At 46.2% G+C, this 24,838-nt stretch overlaps 1 protein-coding gene across 1 annotated transcript in view; it reads right to left on the reverse strand.

Annotated features, from left to right (window-relative positions):
* The window catches only part of SEZ6 (seizure related 6 homolog), a 1,090,094-nt gene that overhangs the window by 609,804 nt on the left and 455,452 nt on the right, over nucleotides 1–24,838 (reverse strand). Inside the window, exon 3 of the mRNA XM_085649158.1 lies at nucleotides 16,214–16,347. Coding sequence (XP_085505284.1) covers nucleotides 16,214–16,347 — 134 coding nt within the window. The remainder of the gene's footprint in view (nucleotides 1–16,213; nucleotides 16,348–24,838) is intronic.

The raw sequence follows: 24,838 nt of genomic DNA on the forward strand, positions 1-24,838 counted from the left end.
CTACCCCCTCACCATTCCTGTACCATTACATACACTCTTCCATTCATTACCTGTTTCTCCCTCACTGGATGTGTCTCTCACTGCCCTTTCACCCTCCCAGCCAACTCACCTCACTGCCCAAGGTCCAGTTACTGCCTCTGTCCTCGCTTCTTCCATCACCCTCACTGACCTGGCTTACACCTTTGACATGCATGTGACCTTTAATAAACTTCAATACGATTATCACCTTACTTCCGCGGTGATCTTCATTGCGTCGATACCCCAGTTCCCTTGCCCTTTCACCGCCCATATCCACTTCCCTACTACCTCGGCTTTCCTCTTCCCTAAATATTTATTACAAATTTAACTTCACCAATTAACTAGACTCTTAATGAAAACAAAAAATAGTATTTGAATGACCATTATAGCTGGGTCCTGTGAAAAGATAAAGATCAAAGATTATAATCTATACTTTGACATTTTACTAGGATCCAGCTGCAGCTCTTCTGGTGAATAAGGTTTTGGGGGTTAGTCACTTGAGGAACATGACAACTTTACGTTTGTAAATGTTTCACTTTTAAATATCAGACATCCTACTGTCTGAGTGTACTTAGGGTTAACTTAATATTTATCTGCTGTAGTGATCCTACACAGAGTAGGCCTGAAGCCATGCTTTAGAGGCCAACTCTGTGGATTGCACCATAGATGGTGCAGTCCACAGGTGGCAGTTAACTTCCAGGTTCTGAGTTTACCTTGTACACCCTCTACTATGGACTTTCAAGTTAAATATATCAATAAGGGGTAATACAATTTAACCATGCTTTTAAAGGGTTGCATAGCCACCTTAACACCTGTTTAGCAGGGGTAAAGTGCACAAAGTAAAAAAAAATAACAGCAAAAAAAAAGGTCCAGAAAAAGGTGACGAATCTGGGGTAATCACTGCAGAAAAGGTGAATTTGCTACATGGCCATTACACATGAGAAGAATTATTTTCCCCAAGCCCTATTGTATCTGAGAGAAGCAATGATAATAGGGGTTAAAATCCATGCTAGTAGGCTTTCCACCACCCCCAAGATGACAGAGGATTGATGCAGTTGTGCCTACCGCAGCATTACCTACCTCCGTCATGCGCACTCAGTGGTGCGCAGCAGTTACCTCTGCCTGCCTATTCACAAAATGACAACGCTAGAGACAGATTACAGGGTTACAGTGCTGTACTTTAACTCAGTTCTATTCATTTAGCTTTTTCTTTTTTTTTTTGTTTAGCGGGGAGGAGGGCCAAGCTGTTTTTCGATATTCTGCAGTGGCCGTGTTTTTCTTACACTTTACGGGCAGTTGGTTCCATCTTCTCCCGCTCCCGCATTCGCCCAGCATTCTTCCACACCACATCCCTTCCAGTTTCCTCTGACTGGTTCACTAAATGTAATTTGAACTAAAGGATCGATGCTGTTTTTGGGCCAATTGTGTCTAGTGTATGTGGCCTCATCTCACCTCACATGCCCCTACATGCCCACACACAGCTACCAGTATACCCCAGCCAATATATGTTGGGTGGACAAGGAGCTCTGATGTTTAAACTCCCTTGTTTGAAGGATTTTCCTGGTATTTTACATGGCAAGTAAAAAAAAACCTCCAAGGATCTTATCATGGCCCATGTAACTCTGCCCCACTGCCCATGTCATCCTCTCTGTTCCAGCCCCTCTTACACCTCAAAGCCTCCCGTCCCTATTCCCAGTTGCTGCTCCTGTGCCTTTTCATTCATTCTGCTTACACCGCCACTGCTGCTCTTGTCTGCTCTAGTCTATATATCTCTTCCTGGCTTCCCAATATCCCTAACCTTCAATGCTCTTACCGCCCGCACTTCCATGGCGTTCTTCATTGCTCTGATGCCCCACCTTCCTTGCTCTCTAACTGCCCATATCTACTTTACTACATTGCTTCCCTCTTCCTCAATGCCCCTTCTTCCTGGTTGCCCCTGCCCACTGCCCACGCCACACCATTGTCTCTGCGCTCCTCCCTGTCCGTGTTCATTTTCTCATCCAAACCATCGAACTCAAAGCCAAAGAAGGATCCTTGGATCCAGAGCGGGTCCTGAGCATCCATCGGAACATCTCACATTGGTGGTACTTTGTTCTCGGTACAAGCGGCCAAGGACTCCCTCTCAGCGAGAAGAAGTCACTCTAAAGCACCATGAGTTCCAGAGAGCAGCAAAGATCTGGCTGTTCACAAACACATCACCTGCTCAGGCATAGGTGATACAAGGAGAAGATGGTGGGGACCCGGAAGTGAAACACTAACTGCCTTACAATATTTGGCATCACTTCCTGTGTAAGAGGAAGTACAGGATTGCTGCGACAGAAGAGGAGCACCCCTCCGAGCCGAACGAATAGCACCCACACAGATCACACCTTACACCTGAACTCCACTGAATACCACAAAATGGGATAGATGCTTACCAAACCGTCAGGAAAGCCGGTGTTGAAGCACTATACAAATGCTATGGTCAGGACCACTGATTTATTCAATTTTGTGGATGGGGTGTTTTTTTTCACACAGTTATGGATTTACAACACTTGGCACATAGCCACCATTTGCTGTTTAATTTGCAGATTTCAACACAAAATTGTTCCTAGATCAAGTAGACGATTAGTTATTTATTTATTTTTTTAAAGTGCCACGTGTGGTACCGCACAGTAGCAGGCACTTTGCAATGGGTAACTGTTCACCTTTCAGTTGCTGGAGTTAAAATGGTAACCTATGCATAGAAAATATGCATTAAAATGACAAAATAGTGAAATAGTGCTCCCACAGAAGGTGCCGCATTGTACCACATAATTTGTCTTTTCTTGCTGGATTAATATAAGGGGATTGCAAATCATTGAGGTGCTCTGTGACCACATAGAGGAACAAATTCCTTTCTAAGGTCATGGAACTCCAAGGTGGCTTGTAATATCATTAAAATGTACTTGTGGGGTACCTTATTCCTAATAACACATGGTGAGACCATCATCCTTCCCACAAACCGAATAAATCCTTGGCATGTTGCTCTTTCATATGAAAGAGATAGGATGTTGGTAGACATGGAGAAGAAAATCAGACTCTTCAGTGCTAAACTAAAAAAACAGATATTTGTGCCTAAAAAGATATTAGAATTAGTTTCATACATTTCAGATTTTTTTTAAAAATGCCGCAGCTCAGAATATGTAGCAGTATGCAGAGAAAATTCTTACTTTCCTATAATTACCTATCACCTCCAAAAAATAAACATGTTGCCATAAATGTTTTCTTTTGCTGGTAACTGTTTAGCTAGAAAAAAAGATCAGATGAAGTCAAAACTGCAGTTTTAATTGTGCTCTGTGTCCTATCTTTTCCTTTAACTTTCGGCTCTGACAGCAAGCATTGTGATGCCACAACTCAACTGTAATACGTTATTACACTATGGTATGCCATTTCTTCATTACAGGGGACTAGAGACGTCGAAAGTCGCTTGCAGTAAGGAAATTAGAGACAGGCTTTTATAAAGAAATTGCAGGCTCCCAAGTATTATGTACATTTCTTGATAGGTACGGTGAGATTATAGTTGCTTTTTAAACTAAGTAACAACCTGGCTGGACAATTCATTCATTATTTGGCTTGCGAGAACCAAATAATGGTTCTCGCCAAATTATTTTGCACAACTTTGCAATGGCCTTTGCAATGGCCTTGAGTCAGGCACTGGCCGCTCAACAAAGCTGGCCAAGACAATGAAGGAGGCCTGGAAGACAAATCTTCCATCTCAGACTATATATGAAGCCTCCTGGTCAGTAAAGAGCACACGGGGTGTATTACAGGAAGTGCAATAGGAGTCCACGGTGAATTTGGGCTTGTTTTGTGTGTTCTTGGGGCACTTTGGTATTACAGAGGGTGTTCCAGACACTTCTATTGTCACTTCTGAAAAACAGTTCATGTGGATGAACATTTTCTACCTGTGTGATCTCAATAGGGCATTCCCTCTTTGGTATGGTGGCATGGCCCCATGAAAATGAAGCAGTGAATTTGCCACTTTGCTCAAGGGCAAACAGGCAGTCAGAACATGCACTGATTGTAAGATACATATGAAGTGGCACACAATCAGCGTGCCCCTGAGGGTCCACCTTGAGAGAGGGATATGGAAGGTCGAGTGACCTCTCAGATACAGTGCTTAATTTGTAAAAATAAGTAAGTGCCAGGGACCTTCTCAGTTGCCCACTGAAGCTTGCACCACCCATTGCCCTGCCAGTGCCAGCATCAACACAACTATTAACCATCACACTCATTCAAGGGTGACAATTCAGACTATTGAATGTAAGTCATACCTGTAAGGACTGCGGCGAGAGTTGCCCTACTGGTTCAGAGCCAGGAGCTGAAAAATGAAAAGATATTTTACTGTTGTTTTCTTTTTCAGCGGCTAGCTCTGTGGTAGCATGTGCAGGGAGGGGCCAGAAGGAGTGGTGTGCACTTTTAAGTGCACGTCTGGCTGGCCAAACAGACATGCGCACTTAGGTTTCTAGAACCCGGCTGTATTGTACAGACGAGTTAGAGAAAGGCACAGACTCCCTGTGCCTGAGTGGAACATAGAACCAGACAACTCAGTCCAATCTCTACGCTGCTCTCATCGAATGAGAGCAGCGTCTGGATTGGATGGTGAGTCTGTTGTCCCAGGGCCTGCTGGGAGCAGCAGAGCGCTCCCCATCTGACCCTCCTGCCGCCCCACCACTCCATAGTGGCAATAGCCTCAACTGTATAAGGATGGCCTGAGCAGCAGGTATCTTTAATTGTTTATGCCTATTGCGTTATTAAACACCCTGTTGTTGTGCACCTCAAAATTCACCATGTGGTGGACTGTCATAAGTGCCGGTGTTGAGAATTAAGTGCTGGTGCCCAGTAAACACGACCTCAATTCAAGCACTGCCCAGATACCCTCCACAAGTGGGTGCAGTCTCACACCTCACCTATATATGGGAAAGAGACCTAACCCCCTCTCAGAATGCTCCGGTCCCTCCTCCTTAAAGGAGGGATTACCGGTTTGAAGCCACTCATCTGCAATCCAGTGCTGTGCTGGCCACACGAGGTTTGCACCTGCACAGGGGACAGCACATTTTGTGTGAAATCTCGCACCCTGCCACTACCTGCTCTGGGGGCACCCAATAAAGGCGCGCCCGGTGCTGACAGGGCAGTGAACTATTTTCCATTTTCCCACCCCTAGAACCTCACCTCTGATGTTGCCAGGTGGCACCTACAACTTCGAGGATTTTTGAAAAAAGCCTGACACGTCCTCTGCGTTCCCTCAATGTTTCTCGAGTGTTTTCACTGCTCTAAAACCAAAGTATTGAAAGACAAGAGACCCATATTTAAATGTAGATAATGTGATGTATCCATCAATGAGAGATAGATGAGAGTGCCAATACAGTCATTCCATTTCCACGCGCATCCATTGATCCGCCGCCTTCCTGCCCGCCACCTCCCTCTGCTGAAGGCTTGGAGAGGCCTCCCACTGTCCCCATCTGCCTCGTGTAACTTATCCCAGTGACTGAGGCATCGCTGCCTTCCCTCATTAAGGGCTGATTTGATATTAATGACATTAATTACCAGAGCGGTTATAAACATTGTGATGTGTAAACATCCCCTCCACATCCGTGCTAATTACTTCCAGGTTTCCAGAATGGAGTAGAGGGTGGCGGTGCTTAATTTTGTTTTTACTACTAAAAGCATCCGCGCTGGCTCTGTCATGCAAGAGAGATGTCAAGCCTGTGAGCAGCAAGCCAGGCCACGCGCAGGTCTTTAGCTGGTCTGGGATGCAGGAATCCCTCACAGTGGCCGCTGCACAGCCATCTTCAGTCTCACACACACAGGTTGTTGTGAAGTACATAAGGCATGCGGGGTATGGGTTGTGTATGGATCTGGGGCGGTCTCTCCTACTAGACCCTATTTGGCCAGATCCAGCGTTCCAAGGCAAGTCGCTTTATACACCTGTAAATCCATTCTCTTATCCACAACATGGAGTGCCTAGAAAAAAACGAATTCTCTTGGCCACCACAACAGAGAGTACTCGAAGGACCCCAAACTTTTCTTATCCATCATAATAGGGAGTGCTTAAAAATAACCCAACTTCTCTTATCTACACCAAGAGAGAGTGCTTAGAAAGAGGACATTTCTCTTATCTAAGACAATAGGGAGTGCTTGGAAAGAGAAGAACTTTCTTTATCCACCACGATAGGTAGTGCTTGGAAAGAGTAAAATTTTCTTTTCTCCTACAATAGGGATCGCTTAGGAACAGTCAATTTCTTTTATCTACAACACTAGGGAGTGTGTGGAAAGAGTTGAACCTTTCTCACCCATAACAAAAGGGAGTGCTCAGAAACAGCCAAACATTTCCCATCCAATACAATAGGTACCTCTAAGAAAGAGCCCCGTTTATCTTACCCACAACAACAGGGAGTCGTTAGAAAGGGCCCAACTCCTCTCCTCTACAATAGGGAGTGCTAAGAAAGAGACACACTTTTCTTATCCACAACAGTAGGGAATGGTTAGAAAGAGTCCAACCTAGCACGAGTTGTACAGAACTGGAGCTGTATATTTCTTTGAATTTAGATATAACACTCCATTGTAGGCAATAAAGCTCGTGTTTTTAAACAACTTGCTGTAAAGCAGTTTCTATGAAGAATTGTATTGTCTACTTAGTAATAAAACGTATTTCCATTCCTGGGGTGATATGGTAAGTAGGGGTGAGTAAAATTAAAGTGTATGTTGGAGAGGTGTAGGAAATTCACAACATCTGCCCTTTCTGAAGTCTATACGTTTTTTAACTTTGCACATCTCGCATTTTATGTGACGTTTTGTTCAAAACATATTTTTGTAAGATCATTTTCCTCAGAAAAGCTAGGCTTTTATGGGTTTTCCCTCCTGCAAGACTCATATTAAAGATTTTTTTTATCCACTTTCTAGTCATAAACTTCACAATTTTAGTGAGGTTCATGGATTTTTTAAAGTGTTAAAAATAACTTTACATCTTTTGCAGCATTTAATTTCCTTCAGCTTGGCACAGCAACTGCTTTTGTTATCTGGCAGCCCACCAGGGAAATACCCGGTGCCTGCTATGGCCAGTACGGCCCTGAGCGACATGTTCACAAAATGTAGGTGTCCCCTACGACTTATCATTGCCACTTTTTCTTTTATTTATGTGTCTGACCGACTCCCTGGGTTAAATAACACATGCAAACTGGGAAAAAACGTAAGACCGTGGGACATCTTGATTTACAGAATGTCTTACACATGGATGCCATACCATCATCTGAAACTAAACCACTAAAACTGATGTACTAGCCTCTGGATTGTGGAAAATCAACAACCAAACCAGAACCTGGTCTGGGAAATTGAATCTCATTCCAACATGTCAACAGAAATAAAGAGCTTGGGTGTGACCATCCACTCCAAACTTTCACTCCAAAGTGAGGTCAGCAATCTGACGAAAAGTGCCTTCAGCATCAGGAGAACCATAAGGCAGTTCTTTCCATGCCTGGGACTACACCCCCAGAGTACATGCATCAACGGCTTCAGAGCTGTCACCAATGAACTCTAACCCTGGTTTACAAACTCCAGAGGGTCCAGAATGCCGCTGCCAGGCAAGCTCCTTACCTGATCATGTCCGACCATGTTACCCTGCACTGTCTATTGGTAACAAAAAGAATATGCACAAACGTTCTCTACTTTGCCCACAAGGCACGCCACTGCACCAGACGTGTTTTTCTATAGCCAATACTCAACTCTAAAGCCAACAGGAACCTCAGAACAAGAACGGCACCACCACCAAGCACCCCATCTTTCACAAAAACACAGATAGCTCGAAGCCCATTCTCAGTACAAACTTGCAAAATATGGAACACATTACTGGAGAAAACAAAGACAACCAACAACCCTCTAGAACTTAAAATAGTGATAAAAACCTGTTGCTTACCAAAATACCCAAAAGAAGACTCAGCCTTGTAGTGCTGTTAATGAATAGCTCAACAAGCACAGGTAGGTAGCATCACTCCGGATGTCTGTAGAGCAAATCCTACAGGCCGTACCGGAACATTGTATGGGGTTCTGTGAACAATACAGCTTGTATGGACCAAAATTGTGGCTGGATTGCCTCTCAGTCCAACAATCCTGCGTGACAAAATTATTGTCTCTACCTGTGGTATGTACAAACGCCATTAACTGCAAGCTTCACTCAACATTCATTACGCAAAGATGGTAAGTACCTGCATGCACTACTGCATCTATCCTTACACCACTTCACAACACTTAGGCTCATGCGGCAGGAAGCAAACGCAGCACTTCTCCCTTGCTTACACACCCCATGCACTTCATTCCACTTTTCCCCCAGGGGTCCAACTGCAGTCAACACACTTTCAACCAGGCACCGGCAGAAGCCCAGGCACTAAACACAAGCCGGATCGCTTGAGCCACCTCCCACCAGTGGTGTAGCTAGGGGGGATGGGGCGGGGTTGGGCGGTCCGTCTCGGGTGGCACTTTATTGGGGGCTGCAGCACTTCATGTGAGGTGAGCAATTTCGGCGAGTGCTAGGTAAATGGTTTTCTTTTTCTTTTATTTCCCATCGTCGTCGTCTGTTGACTCCCCGTCTCCCCACTCTTACCTGCGCCGGCCGTCACTGGGCAGCAAGCTCAGGGACCGCCCTGGGTGGCAAAAACTCTAGCTATGCCACTGCCTCCCAGGGCTACGAAGCAGAATGAAATGAATAGATACGGCGTGGCTTGTTACTAGGCGACCTGAAAAGCATATTGGCCCTCATAAGAGGTATGAAAAGCACTAAATAAATAGCCATACCATTCAATACAATATAATAGTGCCAAGCCAGACTCTTACTAAAGGAAAGTCTATTATGATGTCATTGTGTTTCACTGTGATGCCATCAAGTCCCAATATATTACATCAAGGCACATTTTAATGGCACTGTATGCTGTCAGACTCCTCAGGATATTATGATTTAGCATTTACCAAAAAAATCAAATTTAGCGCTTTTGTAAAATTGTTGTAAAAATCCTGGCGTTTGTTTAGAACCACCTGCGAAATTTCAATTTGATAGCCATCACTCCTCTTTTTATTGCCCCCTGCATGCTAGCTGGGCCAAATAAAAGGAGGCAGCAGGCAGGATTGGCATCAACAAGGTCCTCTAGTACCTTCTTTACTGAAGACCCGAAGGTTTCTGAGGATAGACCTTGATCCTAGGGACGGTTCCTCCATTTGAGTAGAGAAGCGTCGCCCCACAAGCCCCAGAGCTGAAAAATAAAACGATAATAAAGTTTATTACCGTTCTATTTTATAAGCAACCCATCTTGAACTATGTGTCTGGATGGGGTGAGACCCGTGCTGCTGAGTGGCAGCATTAGGGAGCTATGCACTTTAAAATGCGCATGTCTCTTTAGCTGGCCTTCTTGGGTTGGCCAGCCAAACATGAGCATTTTAAAGTTCTCTAACCTAGCTGGGTTAGAGAACGCGCAGGTCTCCAGTGCTCTTAGGAGTGCTGAGAGAGGCTGCTCTATCAAATTCTGGTACTGCTTTCATGCTGTGAAAGCAGCGCCAGGATTGGGTAGCGCAGTTTCCTGCACCAGGAGCTTCCTGGAAGACACCCGAGGGAGGAGGATGCAGGGCTGCAAGAAAGTAAGTGAATTTATTTTTTATATATTTTTTGGGGAACTCCTCAGCCTGCCGCCTTCGGTACAAGCTAGCTGCCACTGCTTGATCCCTTCATCCGGATAACAGCAGGATCTCAGAAACACACTGAGCCCATGCCACCGGCTCATTTGTATTAGCCAAAAGGCCCAAATGCGCTCCAGGGTGTAAGGAGGGCATGGTGCCTCGAGACAGAGAAAGGACTGCATGAAGGGAGGAAGGGAGGAGCGCAGCATCGAATGGACTGAGAGAGTGACCGGAGCCGTGTAGATGAGAAGGGTCTGAACGGGACCTGGTGTACGAGCAGCCCAAAATGTCATGTCATTGGATCAAAAACAGAAGTCACCTGTAGTTGTAGAACACATGACACTGCAAACAGCAGTTTTGGGCCAGCTGAGAGGCATATTAAAGGAGTCTGAAGCCTGCCGCTGCATGTAAGGGTGAGAGGAAAACTTAATTGTCTTTGGTGACTCAGTTTGATCCAGACCTCAAAGGGGTCACCAGGTTGGTGACATCAATATATCTTAAACCCCAGTTGACATCATCAAACAAAACAAAGCAACATTCTAGAACACCTATTGTTGGCAACGTTTAGTGATGCCGGAATAGGGAAAGATAAACGGAGTGGTCCATTTAATTGGGAATACTGCATCGTGGAAAAATCAGTTCTGGCTCATCAATTAGGCTTGGGAAGAGGCCAACCACATGGATAGTTCATGATCTTCCAGATGCTGCATACTGCACTCAGCCATGCCGCAGTAGTGTGGGGGGTCCTGTTATCAGGGCTTATCAAGATGGATCTATGAACGTGTGCAATGCTACGCCCCATTGAGCAACGCAGGTCAGCCTTTCATTTTCAGAGAGATCAACCAGGAATTATTGAGATGGCGAGTAAAAAATGTTTTCTGTAGTAAGAAAATCAGGGAATTACAATATTTCAACCCCATGCAGTCAAAGAAGAGACACCTCCCCATAGCTCGTGCCTTGATGGTGTGCAGAGTCCCACAAAACCCGGCTTCAAGGAGCTCTTTCGAAAACTGTGATCCAAAGAACTCCACTTTGCCCTTCATGGGGGTTATGATAATGAACACAGTAGAGCGGGAGGCACTTTATTGGAGGCGGAACAGAGCCGCCAACGTGGCACGAGCTTAATCTGACCTAACCGCATGCCCACTTGCCCGCCTGCCTGCACTACGCTGTGACTACAAATACATCTTTAGACAAATAAATAACCCACCAGCGTCTACCGCAGGTGCTGAAGTGGTGCAGTTTTGGCGTGACAGTTTTATCCCACCATCAACGACACAACAGACAGAAAGAAAATGGCTTCCCCCCGCGAAAGGCAGGAACGCTCCTTCTCAGTTGGTGCTTTTTACCTTTTTTGCATTATATTTTCCCTCTGAACACCTGTAATTAGGTGACTGGGGAGCAGGCACGCAGTGTCACTGGCAGCCAAGCACCAGCGTGTGTTGATTTGACATTCTGTGCATGGCCTTTATTTAAAGCGACAGGGCAGCTACGCCTCCGATGCACGCGGATAATTATGTGTTTGTGCTTGCGTCATGATGCAGGTGGCAGTCTTTCTTCCACCCTGTTAAATCATGGTGGATTTATAGCCTACCTCTATCTAAGGAGCTTCCATATGCAGAGCAATTTAGAGTGAAAACAATGCAGAAACCTGGAAGGATGGTGGCATAAATCTTTGCTTGTATCTGAAGAAAATTGCTTTGTCAGTTTCAAACTGGAGCAGAAAATGCTTAGGGGAGGAGCAGAAGAGGTTACTAAAAAGCAAACTGGAGAAGGAAGCGGATCAATGGCTTCTGAATCAAACAAAGGAACTGTTCAATATCTGCCAGAAAAGGACTTAATAATAACCAGTGAAAAATACCTGCTACAACAACCCATAACAACAGAAAGAATTATTGATGCATTTGGATAAAAAAATTGCAAAGCATTCATAAACAACCACAACCTCATCTTATCAACCCCTCCCACCTGACATACCTCAAGCATATCTCACCAACTTCAGACCTGTAGTGGGTGGAGAGATAATCGAGTCATCTTCCAATATGAAAGCAACCAACACAGCCGTATAACTATGCACAGCTGTATGCATGAAAAAGATGTTCTATTCCCGAGTAACCAACAGGACCAACATGATGAAGTTTTGTCCTACGAATGACATAGTCTAAAGCAAATTAAAACATACAATCTCATCCCTCCTTCTGCTGGCTAACTATTGTTCAATTTCCAATCTACCATACCATATTCTTGTAAAATGGCGGCAAGACTAGTCATGACCAGCTACAAGAGTATGTTGAACAAAACCGACTGTTTCATGACCTTCAGTAGGTGCACATGAGAGGGACAGAACCACCTCAACTGGCATCAGAGAGGAGCTCTTCCTCCAGCTCCATGAAAACCAAAAAGCTTCCATCCTAGGCCACTGTGCTTCTCTGGGCGCTGCAGACCATAACATACTGCTGACTTAGACAGACAGACAGGCAGGCAGGCAGACAGACAGACAGACAGACAGACAGACAGACAGACAGACAGACAGACAGACAGACAGACAGACAGACAGACAGACAGACAGACAGACAGACAGATAGATAGATAGATAGATAGATAGATAGATAGATAGATAGATAGATAGATAGATAGATAGACAGACAGACAGACAGACAGACAGACAGACAGACAGACAGACAGACACACAGAGATAATACCTTATTTTGACGGTAAAACACAGCCATAAAAGCACAATATAGACATTAAAACACCATGAAAACATTTGTGAGGGCCTCATCATCACTTATAATCAGCAAATAAATGATTACATAGTAAAAACAAACAACATAAAAACATTACGAAAGGTCTATGGCCCCGCAAATCAAGGTGAGGGAGTCATACCATGTGGGCCAACACCCAGGGCAAACCCATCAGGCAGTTGCTCCTCTAAGGGCGTTTGGGCAGGTGTGATTTGTGGCATCTGTCTGCTAAATCATTTGTTTCCTTTTGGAAATAGCACACTTTAAAATGAACAAATGCTGTTACAGAGTGCTGGGGGATTTAACCGCTGAAGGCAGATGCCGCATTGCCGCAGCACATCTTCTGATGCCACAAACTCTAATTAATGGGACTGAAACCCTTTTGGAGCATGCCAAGTAGTATTTGCAAAAAAGAGTGAAGTGGAGCAAACTCTGGGGCGAGGACTCATCACAAGGACAGAGTAGCACGTTACTGTAATCAAACTGGCCCAGAGGAAAGCGCTGATGCCACCCCACGATACCAAACCTGAATCTGGTTAAAGGGACTCTGTTCCAGGTAGCATCCTCCCACGACAAACACAGGTCCATATTGGAGGTGGTTTGCAGAGTCACATATTCCCTTACAGAAATCTTGGAAAATTCATCTTTGTCTCTAAGCCACCTTTTCCTTGTTTGGAATACTTTTCTAACCAAGGTTAAGTTAGCCTTAGTTTTAGCAGAGGGGTGGAAAAGAGCTCCAGTCTCCCCAGGCCAGGCATTTCACACTTAATGTATCGCAACCAGGGTATGGCCAGTCCTTTATCACAAGCAAGGCAGTCAGTGATCGCCCTCCTATTGAGGCCTGCGTGCGGGTCTGCCCAGACAGCACATCATAGCACCACGGGGACCAATTTAATACAATCTTCAAAATACTCAACCCCCAGCTCCTGATGAACAATTAGGTGGCACGAGCCGGGGTTAGGCCTAGAAGACATCGCAGGGCACTGTTGGCTTCAGTCTGCAGGGCAGTGATGTTAGAATATCCCCAAATGCTGGCCTCATAGGTAAGAGTGGGGAGGCATTTGCTCCTGAAGACCTCTGACATGAGGGAAATGGGATTTCTGCCAATACGTGAGGCAGTGGTGTAAAGAAACTTGAGGGGGCCCCTCTGCAAAGTACATGGTGGGGCCCCGCTCCGGACTCACTCAGGTGCTCTCAGGCCAGGGTACTGTGCTGAAGGGGCCCACTGGAGTTCGGCTCCCCCCGCACTGCAGTGACTGCGGGGGGCTTTACTATGCCACTGATGTGAGGCTAAGCTGTAAATGTAGCCAGAGGCATTAGCAAACCTTTGTGAAGCTTTCTATTTGTAGGGACCCCAGTTTCCCCTGGCATTGAAGACCACACCCAGGTATGAGAAATCCTGGGTAGAAGCAACAGGATGGCCTTGCAGGCATACACTCTTCAACTTTACAGGTTTGGAGCCCCAGAACCTACTGTACGTTTTTGAACAATTTGTGACTAAACCCAGGGACTCCATAAAGCTGACAAACTCTTGGGAAAAGTTGTTTAGACTCTTGTGTGTTCTGCCCAATAGGACAGTGTCATCCATACAGAGTACTGCAGGGACTTTTTTCTTGCCCACCTGCAGGACAACCGCAGCTCATGCACAAAGTGCAGCCTCAAGACTTTTAACGTGCAATGGAAATAGAACTGCGGCCAATACACATCCCTGGCGTATGCCCTTTCCCAGCGGGAGGCTGGGGGTGCACTTGCCAGCAGGTGTCATACCTAATGGAAGCTGAAACATCAAAGTGCAAATCCTGCAGGAATTGGACAAGACCTGCTGACTTAAAGATTGATTCAGGATTTCCAAGAATGCCCTATACAGGATTAATTCCCTTGTCTGTGATCTCTGCCTATAAATGTTACTGAGATCTCCAGAATTCTCCAGCAAACCACTATATGGTGTGCCCCAGATCATCCCTCTATATACTGTCATGTGACCCATTTACCAAGCTTCTAGATCAGTGCCAGGTCCATTTCCTGATGCACACCAACACCAAAATCTATATTTACATGAAAAAGGAATCAAAGAGTCGATCTAACATCACTAAATCCCTAGCATGGATCCACCTTTGGATGAAAGAAAACTTCCTTTTCATGAAAATTGAATATCAGCACTGGATTCTGCCAGTCTTTCTTTCCACCTGCCGAAGACTCATTCCCACCACTTTTCAAAAATGTAATAATGTGAGGATCCTTTCTGTCTCAGATTTTTAATTTACACTTAAAATCAGTGGCATGATTAAGGGTGTCAAAGACCTACTTTCCATGCTCTGAAACATTTAAAACTCCAGCAAACTCCTCAATTTATGGAATTGTCAAGATGCCAGGTCAGTGGATGACTAGACTACAGCAATGTGTTTTTATACCGGCTTTCCAACGAATCAAAACGACAGATCTCAAAGAGGCCAAAATCTAGCCACCAGTGTGTCTGCCTGCAGCCTGCAACTATGGAGATATGGTAACAACAAATCAGAACTGAAGACAGCCAATTGTCCCATAGTGGAGAACAGGAAACATTTGAATATGCTCTTATCATCCATAAGGTTTACTATAACAAAGGCCGCCCATACCATCTTACGTACAAAAGCTGGTCCCACATTGCATTCCCACCAGAAACCTCCCTTCCCCATCAGCTCCAGTGATACCCTTTCAATCCCCTGAAACAGCAGCTGCTCTATGGGAGTGCAGGATCTTAAATTGTGGAATACAATGGATCCCAGCTGAGCGCCGAGACAAACTACATCCACTTCAGGACATGACCAAACACTGAACTTTCAGGAGTTCCTTTCACTAAAGCTTTGCTGTTGGACTGTCATTCAGTAATGTTGGATTGGAGATCTTGTTTCATCCTTTTGAACTCTAACAGCCACTGTTCATATGGTTTCCTGTTGGTTGTTTTCTTTTTACACCGTAGTTCTAAGCACTCAGAAGTTATTGCAAGCTTTTTACACAACACACAAACAAACAAATATAACTGGTTTTGGACACCCAATAGACTCCAGACTGGCATTAGGTTACACGTCTTTGGTTGTTGGAGTGTCATCTTGTGCCATTGCAGTAAAGGTTGAGATCCCCAGCATGAGAACACATGCCCCACAGCAGAGATCCCCATGAACAGGACACGTGTCCCACAGCATAGAGTGTCATGATCAGGACACGTCTCGCAGCAGACAGACTCATGATCAGGATGCGTGCAGAACAACAGAAGAACTTCAGGCTCAGGTCGCGTGTGCTACAGAAGAGCTCTTCAGGATGGCAAGTCTTATCTTCTACAGGAGAGACACCCCGGGTCTGCATTCATGTCCACAGGATACACGAGAGACAGTCGTTCATAACCTGCATCGATGAACTTCTGGAAAACCTTGTCCAATTGCATAAACACGTGTTGAAATGGGCAAAAAAGATAATGTCTTCACAAGTGCAGCATTCGATTGAGGAAAGCTGGCGTGCATGTGGCAGGGCATGGGGGAGGTGACTACACTGGCACATCTGGGGGCCTTACACATTCTACTCAACGTGCCTGGTGCCAGTACTTAGGTTTGGTAATCTCCAGAGTGGACAACTGGAAAGGCGTTGCAAGTTCCTGCCATGGAGCAGGCAGGCATGTGTGCATCATGGGTGCTGTGGGTTAATGGAACCTTTTATAAACCCATCCACAATATTACCCTTACCTCCAGTGCCACCTCTCGCCCGCTTTCCCTCCTGGCACAGAGGCAATCACTCACCTTAATCTCAACTCCATATCCCGCATACACTGAAACTGTGTACGCGCAGTCCAGGGCGCTGAAGTAGACTACGCCAGGGTGTGCCGGAGACTCCATGTGCCCTTCTGGACCAGTGAAGTTTATGCTGCAGGAAACTGCAAGAAAGCACAGGGGTGAGAGTTCATGAGCAAAGGAATCGAATGTTCAGTGCGCTCACGTGTGATATGTCCACGCGTTACGTGTGACACAAGGAGTGGCATTTTACTCCAAGTAGCTAAAGCAGGTGAGCCTCAGATGAGTTTATCACAGGAATTACACACGTCTGTGCAAGGCAGTGAGCTAGAAATCACATTAAAAGCGCTGCAACGTCCTGAGGTGCTTTTTTTAAGGTTACTACCCCACTTCCTTTTTCCAAAACAATCGTCCTGGATTTTTTTAAAGGGTATTATAAATGGGATGTTAAGATATCATATCAAACTTTAAAGGGGTTTACGCCCCCTCACATCCTGAATTCAAGTAGATGATGCGATGCAGTGACACAGAACCTAAAGGACTCAGCTTCACACAGGAGCACTTCTAAGTCACAGGTTACACAGATGCACAGAGTGTCAGGCACCACACAGCTGGGGTGCCGCTCCAGTCACACACACCTTACAGCATCCGCTCGCATACAGGCATAGCCATCCGTTAAGTTGCACATATGTTATTGGTGTCAGCATAAGACGGAATCTGGGTAAAGTAGTCCTTTTAGGTCTTAGCTGTCAAAATCAGAGTTCAGAAACCTTGCAGGGTCCAGCCTCGGGGTGTGCAGTGGTCACTGGGGATCCTCAGATCGGACAGCCAAAGTCTAAGAAAGCAGAGCTGTTTCTCACGGTCTATTGCTCGACTAGCTCGAATGGTTCAAGATGAGAGATCATCACCAAGAAAGTTGCCCAGTATCACACCTACATGTCAGCGTGCTGCCGGGATCGTCTGCCTTGCACTATCGAGCTGGGTCTTAGGTGCCCGCTTCACGTCGATCCTTTTAGATGTAAGTGACAGGAGGAAGGTGATCTCAGAGCAGTCACCTGGGACCCCCAGCCAGGCCATGTCACACCCACTAGCATTCACTATTAGTGACCTCCCCCCCCCCCCCCCCCCACTATGACGTGACCTAGGAGAGTTTCTAGCACCTTTAGCATATTATTTTCCTTGATCAGCTGTGCACGAGTCTCAGAGCCATTAAAATTCAAATAGAGCACTTGTCTGTCAATGTTGGGTCAAGCATAAAGTCCCCAAGGCCGATACGGGTTCTTGTCTCTGGTTCCAGCCCGTGATGCGAGGAGTGCCGATGAACAGCAGGAATTGGACGTCATCAGTGCCGCTGTACAAGACTAGTTCCTATCGGGCCCAAGGATGCTGCCCTAGGAGCGCGAGGCCAGTGAGCTACATCTTGCAAAAGGCTAAACACAGGGCTTTAAGTGGGCCGGGTCTGAGCACCGGCAGTTTTTTAAAGGAGGCCTCAAAACGGGTCTCTATCGGGTTCTGTTTTGTGCCCTGGGACAGGCGGTCGTTTTTTTCCGGACTGTAGTGACAGCAGGCACATCATGTGCGCATGCTCACTTCTCACTAGTGGAGAAGTTATGGCATGACGTCATGCCAGGAGAGCGTTGCAGGGGAAGGAAAATCCTTTAAAGAGAGTCATTTTCTCTCTGAATTTCCCTTCTCTTGTTCAAACTCAGGAGTAGCAACATTGTCATGGTGTCACCAGGGCTTTAAGTGGAAGCTTTTTCAATATTAGACAAGCCATAGTTGCTACTTATTTATCTTATGCAACTAACAACCATTGACAAAGGCAATAGTCCTGACTTGTTGTAGGTATGATGTAACTTGTTGTGTCATATATCTGAATGCAATGACAGAAACAGCAAAATAAAAGTTGGGCGACACACTATGCTAACAACAGATTTTAGCGTACATGTTTTTAAGCCACACCCTAATTATATTGGCCACGCCCCTTTGAGAGACCCCCCCCAGTTTTTTCATCCCACTTAAAGCCGTGGCTAAACATAACGTTCAGTGCCTTTCTTGCTGGTGCTGCACTGCATCTGTATACGCTGGCACTGCACCCCATATGTGCTGCAGGTTCATGCAGCACAAACATCACTTGACCAGAAGGCTGCATGGAGTCTCCGGCACACCCTGGCGTGGTCTACTACAACCCTCTCTCGGTCCAATGTTCTCTCCTCTTCTCTCTGCTACCTCACTCTCCCTCCTCTCTGCCTGCTCCCTTTACTTTTCTCCCCCTGCACTTCACTGCACTGTTTCTTTACTCCCCCTTCTTTCTGTAAACTCTCCTTTCTTTCTCTCCCATGCACTCTGATTCTCTCTGTCCCTTCTCTCTGTCCCTTCTCTCTGTCCGCAGTTCCTTCCCCTTCTCTCTGTCTGCCTTCTTCACTCTCACTTCTCTTCTCGCTCTCCCTTCTCTCTGACTCCCTTCCTCACTCTCACTTCTCTTCTCGCTCTCCCTTCTCTCTGTCTGCCTTCCTCACTCTCACTTCTCTCCTCACTCTCCCTTCTCTCTGTCTGCCTTCCTCACTCTCACTTATCTCCTCACTCTCCCTTCTCTCTGTCTCCCTTCCTCACTCTCCCTTCTCTCTATCTGCGTTCCTCACGCTCAGTTCTCTCCTCACTCTCTCTTCTCTCTGTCTCCCTTCCTCACTCTCCCTTCTCTCTATCTGCGTTCCTCACGCTCACTTCTCTCCTCACTCTCCCTTCTCTCTATCTGCGTTCCTCACGCCCATTTCTCTCCTCACTCGCCCTTCCCTCTGTGTGCATTCCTTCCTCTTCTCTCCCTGCACTCTGCTTCATTGCTCTCCCATCCCTCTGCCTGCTTTCCCTACCTCTGCCTTGCACTCTGCATCCTTGTGCTCCCTTTTCTATGTCTGCTTTCCTCGCCCTTTTCTAACCTACTCTCTCCGTCCTCGCTTTCCTTTCTGTCTGTACATTTTCCCTCCTCCTTCTCTCTTCTGACCTTCTCTTCCTCTTCGGTTGATTCTGTCATCTCGCCCCTGTACTCTGCTTTCTTGCTTCAAATTCTATCTGCTTTCTCTACTCCTTTTACTACCATGTTCTCTCTTTTCTCAGTTGCTTTCCTCCCTCTTCTCTCGCTGCATTCAGCTTACTCGCTCTCCCATCTCTCCTGCTTTCCTTCTCCCATTCTCTCCCCTGCCTTCTGCTTCCTTGATCACTCTTCTTTCTACTTTATTTCTCGCCATCTCTCCCCTGCACTCTGCTTCCTTGCCTTCCCTTCTTCCTGTCCACTTTTCCATCCATGTTTTCTCCCTTGCACCCTCCTTCATTCCCATATCTCAGACCACTTGCCTACGCTGTTGGTTCCCTGCACTTTGCTTTCTCGCTTTTCTTTTTCTCAACCCACTGTCCCCTACTTTCTCTGGAATGTGCTTCACTGCTCTTCCTTTTTTTTTCCATTTCTTTTCTTTTTATACTGTTTCCTCACTCTCCTTTCTTTTTGTTCACTTTCTTCTTCCTCCCCTTACCAGCATTCTTGGCTCTCCCTAACCCTGTGCTCTCCTTCCTCACTCTACCATCTCTGTCTGCTCTCCCTCCCTCTTCTTTCCTCTGTACTCTGCTTCCTCTGTCTCCCTTCTCTCCGCACGTTTTCATTCTCGTCTGCCATGTTCCCGCTCTCCCTTATTGGTGTCCACTTTTCCTTACCCCCAGTCTCTCTCACACCTCCTTCCTTCTCTTGCTCTCTATCTTCTCTGACTGTTTGGTTCTTTTCTCTGCCTTTCTCTCCATTTTCCAACTACTTCCCGCCTCTTACACTGTCTATTTACCCCTCCTCTCTCTCAGCCCTATCCTCCACACTTAATTTGTAAAAGAATACGTGTTGGGGCCCAAGTGCTGCTGAAAGTCAAGTACTCACTGCCTCTTCATCTCAGTTTTGCAGGTTATTTTTCATCACTGCTGTCTCCCTCTGATACTTTTTAAGTGGACGCCTATGAGACTAGGTAGCTGTCTAGTTTGCTAAAGGCATCTTGGGGACATTCAGATGGCTGACCTAGGAATGCTTTCTTCCCCTTGCTTACCATTGGCTTTGTGGATTGTAACTCACACGTTCTAGCATTCTATATGCTGGCTTTATTTGCTTTAGGCTGTTTAGCTTGAGTTTGCCCCTACCGTTGCCTAAACCTTGTTTACTATATTCTTCCACAAACTTGCTCTCTGTAAACAGGCCTTTAAATCTTGTTCTTATGTTGTCACATTTGCTGTGCATTCAAACACAGAGGTCAAATGTCAAGCTGTCTTTTAAGGGAGCTTGGTGTTTAATTTTCTTTCTCCGATTTAATAGTGGGAGAATGTATGTCCCAATCCTGCTTAGTACCCATGTAAGAGGAGAGGGTGGAGGGTGTTTTTTTTTCCTAACACACAACAACAACAAAAATTAACTGTGCTGATGTTTCAGAATATATTGAATTAGTACAAATGAGGCACATTTTTTTTGTAATTCTGAAGTGTGATGGATACAAATATTTAAATACGATCAAGTTTGTGTGCAGCAAAACAATTTTTCTGTGAAAATCTAATGGTCATTTCAATTGATAATGTGTTGTGTGTAATGGCAGCACACCATTACACCATGCATACTCCACACTCCACTCCACTCTATGCCACGATACGCCGCTCCATTCTAGGATAGTCCATTCCTTGAGATGCCACTCCACTTGATGCCCCTCCATGCTAAGAGACTCTATGACACACCACGTGACTCCATGCCACTCCAATCTATGCCACTCACTCCACAACAAAACACACCACTCCACTCTAAGCCACTCACCCCAATCCATCTGAAATCTACTTCAGTGTACCCCAATCTACCCCACCCCACTCCACTTTGCTAAAATCAATCCCAATCTACCCTATTTTACTCCACCCAATTTACCCCACTCCACTCCAATCAACCCCACTCCAAACCACCTCAATCCATTTTACCTACCTCAATCTACCCACCCCAATTTACCATGCCCCACTTCAATCTACCCCACTTCACTCTACTCCACTCTAACACAATCTACCCACTCCACTCCAATGTACTCCAATCCACTCTATTGCTATCCAATCTACCCCACCCACCTCCAGTCCACACTACCCCAATCTACCCCACTCCACTCCAATCTACCCCATTCCACTCCAATCTACTTCACTTCAATCTACTCCACTCCACATGCCCTGATCAACCCCACCCCCACTCCAATCTACCTCACTCTAGTCCAATTAACTGCTCTCCACTCAAATCTACCCCCACTTTGCTCCAATCTACCCCAGTCCACTCCACTCCAATCTACCGGAATCTACCCCGCTCCAATCTACAACAATCCACCCCACTCCAATGTAACACAATCCAACCCATTCCACTCCAATATACCTGACTCCACTCCAATCTACTTTACTCCACTCTACTCCACTCCAATCCACCCCAGTCCAATGTACTCGATTCCATTCCAATTTACCTCACTCCCCTCCAAACTTCACTGCAATATATCCAACTTTTCCCCACCAGAGTTTACCCCACTCCAATCTACCAGAGTCTACGCCACTCCAACCTACCAGAAAATTCCCCACTCTGCTCCAATCTACTACACTCCAATCCACCTAATCTACACCACTCCACTCTAATCTACCCACTCCACTCTACAACACTCCACTCCACTCTACTCATATGTGCCCCACTCCACTTCACTCCAGTCTACCTCACTCCACTCCAATCTACCCAACTCCACTCCAATCTAAGCCACTCCACTCCACCCCACTCCATTCCTCTCCAATCCAACCCACTCCACTCCAATTTACCACACTCCACTCCAAGCTACTCCACTTCACCCCTACATGCCCCACTCCACACCACTGTCATCTATCCAAACCCACTCTACCCCACTTCAATGCAACCCAATCCATTCCATTCCACTCCAATCTACCCCACTCCACTCTAATCTACCCCACTCCAAACTACCCCACACCAATCATCCCTCTTCAGTCTACTCTACAGTCTACCCCACTCCATTCCAATCTACCCTACTCCTATCCATCAAATCTACCCCATTCCACTCCGCCCTAATCTATCCCCATTAGACTCAACTCCGATCTACCCCACTTCACTCCACTCTTCCCTAATCTATCTCATTCCACTCCAATCTTGACTCCACTCCAAATCGTCTGACTCTACTCCAGTTCACTCTAATCTAACCCACTTCAATCACCTTTATCTACCCCACTCCAAACTTTCCACTCCAATCCACCCAATCTACCACAAGCCACCCAAACCTACCCCACTCTAGATCAGTCTAACCCACACCACCCCAATCCACCCCCTCCAATCTACCCTACCCTACCCCACTCCACTTCAATCTAACCCATGCAATCCACCCCACTCCAGCTTATCCCACTCACATCTACCCCAATCTACTCCACTCTGATCAAACACACCCTAACCCAATCTACCCCACTACAGTCTACCCCACGCATCCAAATCTACCCCACACCACACCACTCTATCCAACTCCACTCCAATCTACCCCAAGCTACCACACTCCACTCTAACCCACTCAATTCCACTCCAATCTACCCTACCATTATACATCCAATCTATTCCACTCCAATCTACCCCAATCCACTCTACCCACTTCACCCTAATCAACCCCACTCCACTCCAATCTGCTCCTCTCCACTCCTATCTACCCCACACCACTCAAATCTACCCCACTCCACTCAAATTTACCCCAATCCACTGCACTCCACTCTTCCTCAATCTACCCTACTCCACTCTAATCTACCCCAACATATCTCACTTCACTGTACACCATTCTACCTCACTCCAGTCTACCCCACTCCACTCCAACCTACCCCATTCCACCCCAGTCTACTCCACTTCACCCCAATCTACCTCAAGTCAATCTATCACACTCACCCACTACAATCTAGCCCAATCTACTCAACTCCACCCACCTACCCCAATCCACCACACTCTACCCCACTCCACCCCACTCACATCTACCCACCACTTCCCAATAGACCCCACATTACTCCAATCTCCCCCACTCACCCAATCTACCCAACTCCACTCCACCCCAAACTACCCTAATTGATCCCCACTCCATTCCATTCTACTTTACTATAATTCATCCAATCTACCCCACTCCACCCCAATTTACCCAAATCCACTCCAGTCTACCCCACTCAATTCCAATTTCCCCAATTCCACCTCTCTCCAATCTACCCCACCACATCCCAATCTACCCCACACCACTCCAATCTACCCCACTATATTCCACTTCACTCTACCCCATTCTATGCTGAACTGCCCTAGCCCACTCCAATCTACCTCACTCTAAACTTTCCCAATCTACTCCATTCAATCCACCCCATTCCACCCTCCATCCAAATGTACCCCAATTCAATCTACCCCACTCCAATTTGCCATGCAAATCTACCCAACTCCCCCACTCCAATCTACCCCAATTTGCCCTACTCCATTCTTCCCCACTCTACCCCACTCCACTCTACGGCAATCTAACCCACTCCACTCTACTTCAATCTACCCCATCGCACTCTACGCTACCCCACTCCACGCCACTAACTTTCAGCCATGCTAAATGCCCCAATGGCTTACATAATGGCTAAAACACATTGCCAAAGCTAATAGCTCTTGCATTGATTAGTGCTAAAGGTGTTTGCCAATGCTTGTTTTTCTTTCTTGTCCTCCTTCCTTCCCCTGTGCTGCCGTTCACCTTTATTTTCCAGGTGAAAGTCTGTTTATGAAAAATAAGTCCCGGCCACCAAAAATGAGCACAGGTAGGCCCCGTTTTCAAGCACCAGCTCAAATTAAGCACGGCAGGAGATGGCTCAAATTGACCAGCACTGGCAACAGAAACACACGAGTGAAGGTGAAAGTGCATCACTTGCAGGTAGCAGATTGGATCAATTCAGTGGCAGCAAATACATAGGAGGCCAGATTCACCAATAAAAGCATTGGAAAAGTAGAACACTGACCCATTTTAGCCAATTCATATTAAGCCTCTAGGGTCAGCCCAGACAGCCAGAGGGCAGGGGGCACAGACTCCTCATGGGTACCAGGGCCCTGCGAGATTGAAGGAAGAAAGCGCCCACTAGCAGCTGCTCAGCTTATCTGAGTAAAACATGAATGAGCCTGCACTAGAGTGGGGGCGCTTTTAAAATGTGTTTGTTTAACTCTTGATGTGTGACACTTGTCATGGCAATGGTAGTTTTATTATGTCAAAAAATAGAGGGGGGGGGACTAGGAGCTGGTTCAAGGTCCAGTGACCGTGCTCCAGGGGTTGAATCTACAATCAAAAATAGTGGGGCACTGTTCCTAGGGAGGGGTGTAGAGTGTCACTCACTCCCTTGAAAGGAAGAAACAAATAAAGCAAGAGAAAGAAATAGGGAACCTAGGTCTAGGACTCTATAGTGACAAAGAAGAACAAATCTTGTTCTTTGTTGCCCTCACACACCCCGAAGGATGTCATGCTTCATCATTGGGCAGTTGCTCCTCGTCGGGCCGGAGCTGCAATGCCCTACGGGTCCCCCGGAGGGTCACTTTGTCGGAGATCTTCTGAGAACTGCCGTTTG

This window comes from Triturus cristatus, chromosome 3_2 (genome assembly GCF_964204655.1).
Source record: "Triturus cristatus chromosome 3_2, aTriCri1.1, whole genome shotgun sequence".
Classification (NCBI taxonomy): domain Eukaryota; kingdom Metazoa; phylum Chordata; class Amphibia; order Caudata; family Salamandridae; genus Triturus; species Triturus cristatus.